The sequence below is a fragment of the Epinephelus moara genome, chromosome 24 (genome assembly GCF_006386435.1).
Source record: "Epinephelus moara isolate mb chromosome 24, YSFRI_EMoa_1.0, whole genome shotgun sequence".
Lineage (NCBI taxonomy): Eukaryota > Metazoa > Chordata > Actinopteri > Perciformes > Serranidae > Epinephelus > Epinephelus moara.
The window spans coordinates 16168828-16182312 of record NC_065529.1 but is presented as its reverse complement, the minus strand read 5'-3'; the positions used below and the strand labels follow the sequence as shown (position 1 = coordinate 16182312).

Here is a 13485-nt window from a genome sequence, read left to right as displayed (position 1 = left end):
TTGCACTTGAAGGGATGCCCGTTCAATTACGTTTTAACAGGTCTGACGCTACGGCTGTATCTAGGCTAACGGCTAACATGCTAACTATTATCTGTATGTCACTAGTCACTTGAACCAAATTTAGGACGATAGGAGACGGGTTGAAATAAACCGAAATTTCCCTTTAATTATCTTATGATATTTTATGTTTGTCATGTATGATGTATCTAAAATCATAATTTTTCCTTCCAATCCTCACTAACAACAGTCCCACTCTCAAAATGATCCAACTATCTGCTGGTTTGACCAGGTCTGATCCAAAACCCTCGTTTCTGGAGGATTTAAACCGTGGACGCTGAGATGGACCAAATAACAGTGGGCGCAGCAGATGCCTCCATTCGTCCATGAAGTGGTGCAGCAATACTAAAGTTTAAGTGTAAAGACCAGGTAGTGCTGACAAATGAAGTGGTAGTCCAGGGTTCTTATTATTGTTCCTGGCGCATGCCCATGACACACAGCAACAATTACTATGTGCAAATTGAGGATATAACGTCACTATTTCCAAAATGCTCCATTTTAGATTTCCACACGGATACAAAGCAACTGGAATTTTGAAAAATCTGCACTTTAGAAGGCATTTCAAAATATCTTTGTTTTATTGAGCTAAAACTGTTTGCGTGTGGACGAGAGGCCAAAACATAAAGGAAAAGATACATTTTCAAATATCTGTATCAGTGTAGACACTGTCCCAAAAAGAAGGACAATCCGGCATGAGCACCATTAATGTAGCTATTTGTCAAACATATTACTAAAGGCATTTATCTTCCCTGTATCTGCTTTGAACAGACCCCTGTCCTTCTTGTCCTGCATATCCTCAGCTCTCGCTTCATCAACTATTATTACTAATTTTAGTGTTGCATTTATGTGGATACTGAAATCTAATATGCAGAAGGCAAAGAGTTTAGTTTGTGATAGATGAAGACATTTTGGGGAATCATTTTGAAAATGTTGTAAATATGGTGTTTAAATTGTAGGTCATGACACTTCAGCTGCTAAAACAATATTTTTAATGTTTTATTTAAGTGATATTTTACTGTGGTGTAGGTCTTAATTAGCAAGTTTATACTTTATTAAGTTTATATTTTTTTTTTAATTTTTATTCCTCAGATATTATTTTCCAGGTCTTATATAGGACAGCTTTTGAACAGAACAAGGCTTCAAAGTCTTATAAAAATGTGAAAATACACAAGTAGCACATGTAAATCAAATTTCAACATGGAGAACCGTAAACACAAACAACACTGACACAGGGCACGTAACCATGTATGAAACAGGATGAAACGCTGCAGTATGCCAGTGCATTGTGTGAGCTGGGACAGAAGTTATCACTGCGGGGTGAGCGGAGCACAGACTAATGAGACATTGTGACAGTGATGAGTAACATATTGGACAGACATCCATTGAAGCACTCGTTCCTTTAGTCTTTGTACATTTGGCTGTGCTACACAGATATTTCAGAACCAGAATGCATCTGTTCGGGACGTTTCTGTCTGACTCTGTTAAATCAAACGGAACTTAATGTCATATTTTAGTATATTTGGATGTTATATGAATAATTTTTCACGCCACGTTTGTTAAATCCTGCCTACACTGCCAACACTGCCAGGTTTCACTTAATCATCTCTGCGGATTTCTTCACCCTCCACTCCCCATCTTAAGCACACTAGAAATGAGCACTTTTCACTGAATTTAGCCGACAAATGAATCCTTAATTGCCGCACTGTGCTCGGATCCTCTCCCAGCTCTTTGTCTGTTTGGCACAAACAGTCATCTCTCAGTTGGCCTACCTTGCCGAGCTATTCTGAAATAACTGCAGCATAACAAATGTGCAAACTTCAAAGGAAAGCGAGTACTATTTTGAGTGAGAGTGTCATTACAGCAGTGACTGTCAGACAGACAGAATCCTGACAGCTGGCAGACAGACGTCTAATACATGAGATTAGCTTTAGTAAGTAACATAGTGCTGCAAACATCAGGAGCCAGGGTGAGGCAATATCTGCAGCTCTCTGACACCAAAAACATGATGCGACTGTTATGAATCAATGTCAGTCTATTATGCATGAGTGGCTTTTTTTAGAGCGTAATGTGAGGATGGAACATTATTAGTATTCTAGCTATGTCTATCCATTATGCGTATTCAGTCTTTTTCTCTTACACAGCACACAATGCTGCGAGCGCTTGGCACTGACCTGCCGTCTGTCCTCTGGTGCCTTCAGGAAGAGAGCATTGATGAGGGCGATGGCGTAGGTTTGGATCTCCTGGTTTGACCTGAAGGAATATCAACCAGCGTAACAACCAGTTAGAAGCTTTGTGCTCCACAAATCTCCACAGAGTTTAAACTACAGACTAACAACTATGCTACACAACAAATTCATCTTATTTTCAAAGCCATCACTACTTATACCTGAAATGGGTGCAGGATTTTTAGAAGCCCCTCTCTCACACCAGCTGTTTGGAATAATTTCATGTTTTTCCTAATTTTATTATGCGACCAGTAAAGCTGAGTAGTATCTTGGAAAATTTAAAAGTCATTGGCAATAGCTTTATTACTATAAAAAGATCAAAACCAACAATGAATGGATCCTACTAACAAATATTGCCTGCTAAAGCTTTTTTCCTCTTTGTTACAGAGCTCCATTGTTATCAAGAAACTATTACAAATCACACTGAAGAGCCACACTCAGCGTACAATGAACTTTTTTCTTCATCCAACCAAAAATGCATACAAATAAGCCAAGACTTCAAGACGAGGGAACTGGGAGTGCAGAAACGATAACACATTCCCACTTTTTAGGACTCTTTCCTGTAGCACTCTATTACCATGGGTATTTATGTTATTTTTAGCGATCCCACATACACCATCCTGCTGTTGTAAATACTCACTGGAGTTCCAAATGTGCATTAATGTGCTGCTGAAAGTAGTCCATAACATATGCACTATTTGCTTCTGATTGAATAACGTTTGTGAAAAGCTTGCAGGACCCGGCTGTTTTAGGAAATTATGTTTATAAAGCGTACATATGGCCTGTTTTTTGAAGCTGGAGTGCAGCACTGCGGTGACTTTTAAGCACTGGCGCACCAGAAGTGGTGTGCTATACATCAGCCACCCAGACTGAAAGAGGGGAGAGATTAATTCATTTAGTTTACATTAGATTATTTTAATTGTCTTTTTACGTTTGGCCTCATCTGTGTGCGTGATTCTGATGTTTTCCTCTGCTACTATATAAATTGACGGTTTGAAATAAGATAATTAGATTAAAAGAAGTAGGAAAAAAGGAAGGGAGGAGAGACCTCTGGGAGTGGAGAAGCTATAATGGAAAATCCTAAGAGGCGTCCAGGAAAAGTTTCTGGAGTGGATGCTTCTCATAAAAAAGAAACTCTGCATTCAGAAGAAGGATTAAAATTAAATAAGGGTGTTTCTAAGGGGTGGGGGGATGCGGCGAGTTCACCTGCAGGGATACATTATTAGCATGAGTCAACATTGTTTGCGTAATTACTCTCATGGCCTGAGGGGGGAGACAAAAGTTCCACACTCCAGCTTTAAGGTCTACGTCTTCAACAGGTACCAATGGGTTCTGCGCTGAAAGCCACACACTAATGCATTGCTGGTTTTGTTTTTCATGGGATCTGTTGGCAATAAGAATAAACTAGAATAACAGCAGCCTTGGTGTCTGACAGGGGTCATCTAAGCATCCTGAATTCACCCTTAGAATAATGCCACCAGCCAAATATGGTGGCATATTTCTAATATTTTATTTCCTAAGTTACCCCATGCTGCTACATTCACGCATCTGCCCCCCCATATCAGAGTGCAGGACGCCCCTGTGCGTGTGTGTGTGCTCACACTTGCAGGTGCCCGATGAGCTGTCCCACGGTGATCTCCTGTGCCACCCGATGGTACAGGCTGTGGCTGTTGAGAACCATGCTCTCCAGGATCGCTAGAGAGCGCTGCAAGATGGACACATCCACCATCGGCTGGTTCACATAGCCTGCAATCTGAGTGAGCACATAAGACCAAGCAACATGAAGACTGAATCTTTCACATCATCAACAGCACCGTTCTGAGTCAATTCAACAAGAGCTTGTAACCAAAAGTAGAGTTCCCTCTCCTGATGAAAACATGTATCTGTTTCTAAAAGAAAACTAATCCAGGAGAACAGAAAGTTTCCCAGAGCGACTGTCAAGACCACAGAGTTTTGAGAACAAAACTAGTCACACACTGTACACACTGAGGAAGCTTGAAATAATGTGGGGAGTTGCTAGGCAACGCCGCCCACACATTTCCGGCATGTAGGAAGAAAGGTTGATAAAGTAATTAAATAAAAGCATATGAATAAAAAGGAATAAAAAAGGCAGTCCTTGAGATTTTAACCCAGTGTGGTTTGTCCAGTGGGCTCTGTGTGAAGCTAATGAGTAGCATGAATTGCTCTTTTGTTGGAGGAGGTACCTGTTTGATGAAGGACAGGGAGATAAGGTCCCAAGACACAATGCCGTGATCCATTAGCTCCAGGAAGGCAGTGAGAGTGAAGGCCAGCATTTCACCAAAGCTGAAGAGTGCAAAGAACAGTCAGAGACGTCTTACATCGTCTGACCTTGACCAACTTTAAAGAAATAATAACACATGGATAAAAAAGTAAAAACATCATCGCTGCCAGAAAAACAGAATCTGTGCTCACTGTGTGCCACTTTCAACAAGACGTGCCAGCGTCCCAATGCCCTCCATATTGATGAACTCTGCAGCGAAGGTTGGGTCTGCAGACAGCTTGGCGAGCTCTTTTAGAGCCTCCAGGCGAGCATCGATACCGTGGGACTGGATCCTCTCCAGGAGCTGACGAGCAGCACGAGCCTATCACACAAAAAACATGACTTTCAAATTTAGTCACCCAACCATTCTCTGAACGATGATTTTAATGCTATGCCTCAGGTCATTCTTTATAATATCTGTGTCAAAGTATTCTCAAATGGTTGTATTAGCACATCCTGCTAGTCTGTGTATTTCAACACTAATGCATTGTCTCCATATACTTTCAGTGCTAAATAACTATAATGTCAAAGTGCTAACTGTTTAAATATTACAACCTGTTTATATGTTATGAGTTAAAGGGGCAATGTGTAAGATATGGCTAGAATTTTAATTTAAAACATTCAAAAGATCTGCTGAAATGAGCATGCTAACCAGCTAGCCACGGCCAGTCCGGTCTTTTAATACCTTATACCTTGGGAGGTGATAGTGAGTCACTATAGCAACCAGTCTGTCTTCAATCCAATCTATCTCAGCGTTCCCTCTCCTTACCTTGCTAACTTGGTGAGACGATCTCACTGAATGGCCAGTAGTGACCTACTTTGATATCCACAACTATCAGATCACCAGGTATGATTATCATTTAAGCTAACAAAGATCAAAACCAGGCATTATAGCTTAGCTAGTCTCAACCTCTGACCCCAGACAGTCTGTCTGGCCAAATAAGCAAAATGCTTGCTGCACATAGGCATAGTGAGTGTCAGGATCCCACAGTTTTCCTATATATATTCTTTCTGAATCCTCACGTCTTATTGCTTAAAAGCTCAGTTTTTCTGTTTAACAGCTTGTAAAAATTTTGTTATCAATTCTTTATTATGTTCTTTCATTTTTGTGTTGTTTTCTAGCCGTCAACTGTACAATGAGTTGTTTTCCCTTCTAGTAGAGGTGGGACTTTTATGCACACTGTCTCTATAGGGTTGGGCAATTGAACGAATATATCGCTTATCTGGTATTGGCTGAGTACGTTGCTGCTGCACTTTGGGGTTTTTTGGGGCATCATTTTATTTTGCTAATTTAACAGTATGCCTCTAAAGAACAAGTGAGACCTGCTGCAGAGCTTCAACTCAACGGGGTTAATGAAGCCTGTGTGATATAAATTTTACCTGCCTTTGTCCAAAAATGTTGTTTTGTGTTTAGATGACTGTGAAATGGCCAGCAAGAGAACTTCAAAGTAAAACATTAAAGCCTCTATAGCACTGATGGGAATCTAGGCTTGAAGAAATGCACAACTGCTTGGAGCATGATAAGACAAAGCTGAACCAGATCCAGGGAAGTTGAAGTAAATCCAAATTATTCCTTAAAAAACAGCCTGGTGCACAGTGCACTGGGTAGCACTTTGTTTTGGTGGTGGAGGCGTGAGGTGCACCCACAGTTCACTTGGGAGGAAGGGTAGGATTAGGAAGAATATATTATCATACATTATTATTGAGTGTGTTGGAGGCTGCTATCAACCACAGCAAATCACATCAGCCCCCTTTCATCCTTTTAAAAGCAGTGTTCTCCCACCACCATGCACTGACAGTTAGGCTATGGAGTACAGACAAGCGTGTCTTGCAAGACACAAAAAGTTTGCCTACACAGAGGTAGGGTTTGGTTTGGTCCATGTGTAGAGACCTTTTCAAGGCACTACAAAATAAGAATTAGAAGACTGAGCAAGGAGCAACAATACACACCAGTTACTCATTGTACAAATAGCTCACTGTGTCTCATTTTAAGGAAAATTCAGTTTCAAAATTTCCTAATAAAGACACAACTGAACAGGAATAAACAAAACTGACTCACAGGTGAAATGGCTAAGCGAAGGATGGTCCCGTTCTTGATTTCACCGCGGCTCTGTAAGATTAAAAAGAAGATTATTTTCTATATGTTCAAACAGTTATTTACAAAGTCATCAACCCAAGCTTAGGAAGGACACAGTGAAGCTCACCTGCTCAGTGATATAAAGCTGAGGCCCATCAGCATAGCGCAGAGCAAACTGCTCAGAGCCTGATAAAGACCAGCTGAGGATGAGGACGGAGAGATGAAGTTAAAATCATTAGATCAAGTGTTAGATACCAACCAAAGTACTGGGACATGAGGTGAACTTGTTGAATGTTTAATGCAGCATACTCCGGTATGCATGAACCAAATGTTGTTAAAGTTCGACTGCTCCCTCCAGCAGTTGTATTTATACGAGTGGCAAAACTGAGAGATTGTGGAGGAGAATTATTCAGTGGGTGTGAACAGTAAAGTGCAAAGAATTCTCTGTTTCAAATGGGAAAAGGAGGCAGTGGGTTGATGCAGCCAAGAGGTGGATGGTGAGATAAAATTTGAAATATTCATCACTTAAAGTACACGACTAAAGAGCAGGCACCAAACACTGAGACGACAGTAGCCCCGTTTTAGATGGGAATTGTGCAAATTTGCAGGAAGGCCAATCAGTCTTCTTTCAGCATTGGCAGTATAAAAACAAAATCGGGGAGTGCAGCAAAATACTTTTGTTTATACAGAATGCGCATTTTCGGGTTAATGGGGGGGCGTGAGCAAGTAGCAAACGTGTAGCTCAGCGTGTGACGTAAACAGTGACGTGGGAGGGAAGCCGCGGCTAGTCAGGCGGCGATTCTCTCATAAGTTGGCCCGTTCTTCACCGTCCCCGTCATCTGACGGTTAAGGGTCTCTTTGTTTGCGAGGGCAAGGAGGGCGCGCAATTCCTTGTCTCCTCAGTTGCTCATCTTTACAGTGTCTGTCAGGTTTGCGTTTCCCTCTTGCTCGCTAATTCCTGCTATCAGTTGTTTCCTGTTTATCCGCCGCACGTGCGGTGTCATCAACAGTTCCTCCCACAAGTCATCAACAGCCCCTCCTGTTGCGGAAGGCCGCCTCGGTCTGTTTAAACTAAAAGGATTCTGCCAATATGACTACCCTATGAGGCAGAAAATTAGTGTCTACTAGTGTCTACACAACTGCAACGACCGTGACAGGACTGAGCTTATTTTAGTCTTATATCATAGATGTACAAACATTTAATTAGTTGGTAATCAAACAGATAGCCAGAAATGATAAAAAACCATTACAGAAGTATCAAAAAGTGCAGCAGAATGCTTACCCATCACATACTTCCCGTATTATTGAGGACAATGGTCTTTTCTGCAAACAGACAAAATGACAACATTGCAACAATGACAGCTTGTGAGGGAGCACATACTCTTAAAAAGCAAAATTACATTTCCTAAATCTATTAATCATGACGGGTTATTGATTATAATAACCTTTAAGGTACCTGTATTCTGCATAACTAAAAAACATCTCAGCATTACTCATGCCTTTCACTAACAAATCAAATTAAAACATAATGTTCCCATTCAGTAATCTCATCACTTTCTAAAGCCACTAACAGCTAGCGGAAGTATAATTATTAGATTATGGTGAGTACTGTAATTGTTGTGCTGTCTCATGTGGTGTGTTTGCTGCTCTGTTTGTTGTTTCATGTCTACCTGCCCAGGGACAACACATGCTAATTAGCTGCTAGCTAACTCTGGTGCTTTACTTTTAATTATGTCCTTCCAAAAATAAACAATAAGATAAAATAAGGCAAACTGGAACTTAATGCCATGTTTATGCAAGTACAGACCTGGTCCATCTCTATAAGCTGAGCATTAGCACCAGGCCATTCAATAGCCACCTTCACGATGTCGGCTGGGGGCGGCATGGCTGTGTTGTCACAGCACCCTGCAGAAGAAAAAAGAATTTAATCTCTAGTATGACTTCAGTTATTGGACAGGATGTAGGTTGATAACACCAGCTGTTAAAACACTTTCCACTTCCTTTGAACGTTGAATTACATTTGAATGTGACACAAACGCCATTAAAATGATAAACAATGAATCATGTTCGACAGCTCACCTCTTCAGAACGTAACATAAGTACTACTTCACTGTCGTAACTCAGAGCTTTCCTTATTCTGCACTCCTACAGTGTGTCAAAATGTTTGGACTCAAGCAGAGCAAAAACATTTTTGGTTTTCAGTCTGATGTTTGATTAACTTGAGAGCGATATGAACTAAAGGTTATACATCACCTAATGGAGAAGTGTTGAGGGGGTCAATCACTCTCACAGCTCTGCAGTAGAAACCACTGAGTCAGCTCCCCTGCGAACACACAAACCCACACAGCGGTTGTGTCAGTGCGAAACCTTGTTTTCCTTCAAGCCCAAAAGCTCAGCTCGCTCCATCCCTGCATTTTCTCTCCTCTGAACTGAATCTGTCAGTGAGCAGATCAATAAGCATGACTGTTTTACAAAACCACCCACTCACACACACACACACACAGATCTTGCCTGGGTTGAGCCTTCTGCCTACTGGGCTCTGGGTTTGCTGTGCTTCGTTGCCCTTGACTTGTTATTATTATTTCCAATAAATATGCCAAATATCATTTGTGCTTTTTTTTGATGTTTTACTTTGAAGCATCTGACTAAAATGGCTTTGTTCCAAACACTGTGGTATCATGCAGGTTAAAGAAGAAAAAGCACAATGTAATATGCGACACCTCTCTTTCATGGTGGGACGAATAGAGTCTGACTTCAATGGTCCATTGAAGGCTTAGCTCCAATTGTAGTAAAGAAATTGCAGTGCTGAAATGCCAGTGACTAACCTTATTTAAGAATATTTTGCTCACAATTCTTTAAAGCCAGGTTTAAAGTATATTGCTACATTGGCATTGGTTTTTGAAACTCTCATACTGTATATGTAGCTATCAGCCTCAAAATCCCAGTATCAGTCGAGCTCTAGAAGTATGTGAAAGAAAACACCAAGAATATCACTCTTTGTTATTGTAGTGCTTTAAAAAACGGAGTCCACAGATTTATCAGGGTCCCCTGACTCTCTTCCCATTTTGCATTGGAGCAATGAATAAATAAATTCACAAATAAATCATACGTACAGCAGCATGCCCCAAAAGCTGTGCAGAAATAGCTGCACCATAGAACAAAATGAAATATAACTGTCTGGCCATCTGCTCTAAAATCACATTTTATTTCTAACTCTCATGTAGATCACATATTAATTCAGTCTTTACAGCTGTTTAATTTACATCATTGCAAAAGCACAGTATTATTTACCCAGAAACATTCTCTGATTCTTTTATTAGCCACATTACCTCACATTTTATTGGTGTACCGATGCCTGTTACACTTGCTTCATTATTTGTTCTGAAATACAACAGTAAAAGGCAAACAGCAGCCAGTCTTTGGCAACAAAAGGAGATTTCTCTCTCTCTGCTCGGACATGAAGTGAGCATGAAAAGCTGTCTGATGGATTCTGCTGGTGACTGAAAGTCAGCGGTAAAGAAAGAGACACTGCTGTTCTGCAAATGGCTCTATGCATTCAAGGTGCTGTTTGTTTGAAAAGCAATCTTCATAATCACCAAATTGTTAGTTGTGAAAACAACCCTCAGCCTGCCTGAATAAACAACCGTCTTCTCGAGAGGTTTACCAGTGTTGTAGTACATTTCCAGCACTGCAGCGCAAGCCTTTGTTTGTCTGATTCTATAAATATGTTCACCTGTCAGCGTGCGCCAAAAAAATCCCTGACGTCTGACACTGTCGTCCTCTGATCATTCGTGAAATAAAGAGCATTCCGCCCTGAAACATAAGTTTCTTCTTTTGAAACTCGGTTGTCAGCACATCGTTGCAGAGCAGCTGCCGGGTCCTCATGAGGAAGACATCTCAAAGTTGGAATAAAAATTTAAACTCTGGTACTATAAATAATAAGCACGCCTGAATCCTTTCATCTTGGTAACTTTGAACCAGGGGATCGTCACTTTGCGTTCTCCACATAATTTGTCACAAATTAGAGAGATCAACAGACTGAGATGGGGCGATGTATATGTGATTAACATCAACAACAACAAATTAAGTTGAACTCTGCAAATGATACCGAGTGAAAACTGCCAATTAAATTCAGATTCCAAGCAGCCATCTGATGGAGAAACCGCACCGCCTCCGCATCTTTAAGCAGACTGCCCATTACATCACATAATGTGTGATCTCTCAGCCCTTTCTGAAAAGTTTGTTCTTGTACTTAAAAAACACATGGGAAATGTTTTCCACAAGTTCTTATGCTAATCTAAATATTTCAGCACTGACATTTGGCTAAAGCTTTGAATGATGTTATGCAGTGCTAGAGCTGTTATAGTTGTTATCTATGCAGCAAAGCCGTGTTCCTTTGTGCCCATATTATTATGCAGCATGTAGGACTATTGATATTCATGATTTATCCTCCATCAGTAACATCATATTACATTTTAATACGATGAATAATGACTAATACAACTAATAGTGATAATGAATAATGAAACACTATGACAAACTAATTAACCGTTTGATTCTTATTTTACAGTTTAATCACTTTAATTTATCAATCAAATGATCTACCCTAATTGCTTAAATGATAGGCTTTTTTATATGATAGTATTTTGTTTTACACTGTAATAATCCTAGTTTATCAATCAAATTATTTTCCCAGATTGGAAATTTTTAATAGCTTTTATTATTTTTAATATGGTATTGCCTTTTCTGTTAGGAAAACCATCATTGGGTCTCCTGAGTATAAATAAAGGTTGAAAAAATCATCGAATGATTACTCCATTCATTTTTTGTAAAATAAATGAGAGTGCAGCTAAAAATAAAAGTTCTGGTCTGATTTCCCAACGTTACCATTCAGTCAAATGTAACCACTATTAAGTAGACAATGCATTTGTGTTTTTCATGTAATGTTCCTATTAACATTAACAATGGCTCTGAACTTTGTCGTTATGCGCCACTGTTTTCTCACAAGTGCCCCATCGGTACTGCCCCATGTGGGACTAACTTGGGCAAATGAGTTGCTGGATTTAGTTGTCCTGTGCAATCTGACAATACTAAATTTGAATTTTTTTAAAACACATTGCCATATCTAGGTATTCACTTTGTTTTACAAAATAGGAAAGCAATGTTTAAGTCAAGCCCGATTTTGCCTTACACAGAAGAGTGATCCCAGCAGTAACTTCCACACAGTGAGGCATACAGCTTATCAATTAAACACTGGTATCAGATTGGTCCTCAGTATTGGTCGGTGCTGCCCAGGTATCAGTATCAGGATCAAAAAAGTCAGATCAGAGCATTTCTACCACCAACTATGATTTCCTTTGTCCAGGAAAACAGACTCTGATAACATATCACAGACCTTGTTACACATTCTGATGGTCATTATTGGTTATCTCCATATTCACCTGAATGAGGCCTTTCATCCTCAAAGCGAAGCCTTAGTTTCAGGCACTTCTCTATACTTTCCATACCTTTCACTCAGTTTGTACATGAACCCACTCACTGCAGTCCTAACACCCTTGACTTGGTTCTATCACTCGGGATAGAGATTTCTGCTCTGACTGTCTGTCCTGTCACATTCATGCTGTCAGATCTTTTTCTTACCAAATCCAAAGCGACACTAGCCCGTCTTTGTAATGTTGGCGCTGATGTATTTACCACTCGGCACACTGGTCCGTCAACTTTAACTGCAGCCTTCTTTGTGAGTGATTGCCTGTGGTCCCATCTCTGTTCACCGCAGAGACTGGATCTGTCCAAACCAGTGCCACTGACTTAAACACAGCTCTTTCTTGTCTCTTGACAGTCAGAGGTCTCAACTCTGAATTAATGATAGCATACCTACTTTTAATCAGGCCTGCAGGAGACTGGAATACAAATGGCCTAAATCAAAATTTGAAGTTGACGTCCTCTTATGGCACCATTTCTCTTGCTTGATCAGTAACAATAAACACAATCCTAGAATCATTTTTGAAATTGTAGCCAAATGAACCCAAAAGCAGCTGTCTGTTAGCTGCTCACCCTTTAGGACTCTCCAGATTCTTCTGCAGAACCTGTAGTGGAATATTCATATGTTGAACCCTGATAGATCCTGTTCTTAAAAATTGTGTGACTATCTCAGGCATCCTGGGACATTTCTGTCCCTCCTAGCTATCAGTGCCCCATTCCTGATTTTTGGATCTCAATCTTCCAGCCTCTCCTCTACTGTGTGTCTCTCTCCCTCTGTGTGAATGGTAAGCTTGAGCACTGCCTCTTGTGTAGTCTCTCTTTCCAAATCATCAAGGTGGAGAGGAGGTCATGTTGTCCAGACTCTGTTTGGCAGCACTGAGTTGCTTGACATCCTCCTAGATCCATGTTCTTAATGTGTTAAAAATCTATGTATAATTTTGTCCTGGTTGTCCATACTGTAATTCTACTATGTTGGTTTCTGTACACACAACATCTATTGCATGTCTATCCATCCTGGGTGAGCTATCCCTCCTTCCATTTTTTCCCTGTTAAAAGGTTTTTCCTTATTAAAATCAGAAACCTAAGGATACGTCTGTCATATGCTATACAGACTGTAAAGCCACTTAAGTCACATTTGTGATATTTAACTATATAAATAAAATTGACTTGACCCAGTAGTGCAAGTGGGCCACTGAACTGACACAGCTGCAGTTACTGATATGAATGATACCTGTGCCTCTCCTGCTGTGACATATTTATTTGGTGTCTCAGCTAAGGACAGCACAGAGAGGGAACTGCTTTCTATCATGACTACTGTTCCCTTTTTTCCTACAGCCGCGTCATCTCACTGGTGTATGACTGGT

General features: G+C 40.4%; 1 protein-coding gene across 6 annotated transcripts in view; it reads right to left on the bottom strand.

Moving 5' to 3' along the window:
* Nucleotides 1-13485, bottom strand: part of elmo2 (engulfment and cell motility 2) — a 31387-nt gene that overhangs the window by 16775 nt on the left and 1127 nt on the right. For 4 of the 6 annotated variants that reach the window (XM_050038277.1, XM_050038281.1, XM_050038278.1 and 1 more), the window contains exons 2-10: nucleotides 8894-8963; nucleotides 8448-8545; nucleotides 7923-7963; nucleotides 6768-6840; nucleotides 6623-6673; nucleotides 4716-4885; nucleotides 4487-4586; nucleotides 3884-4035; nucleotides 2229-2307 (exon numbers count right to left, since the gene is read on the bottom strand). In XM_050038277.1, coding sequence (XP_049894234.1) covers nucleotides 2229-2307; nucleotides 3884-4035; nucleotides 4487-4586; nucleotides 4716-4885; nucleotides 6623-6673; nucleotides 6768-6840; nucleotides 7923-7963; nucleotides 8448-8525 — 744 coding nt within the window. In that variant the 5' untranslated portion in view covers nucleotides 8526-8545; nucleotides 8894-8963. The remainder of the gene's footprint in view (nucleotides 1-2228; nucleotides 2308-3883; nucleotides 4036-4486; nucleotides 4587-4715; nucleotides 4886-6622; nucleotides 6674-6767; nucleotides 6841-7922; nucleotides 7964-8447; nucleotides 8546-8893; nucleotides 8964-13485) is intronic. The other 2 variants (XM_050038280.1, XM_050038282.1) reach the window with 1 other exon arrangement.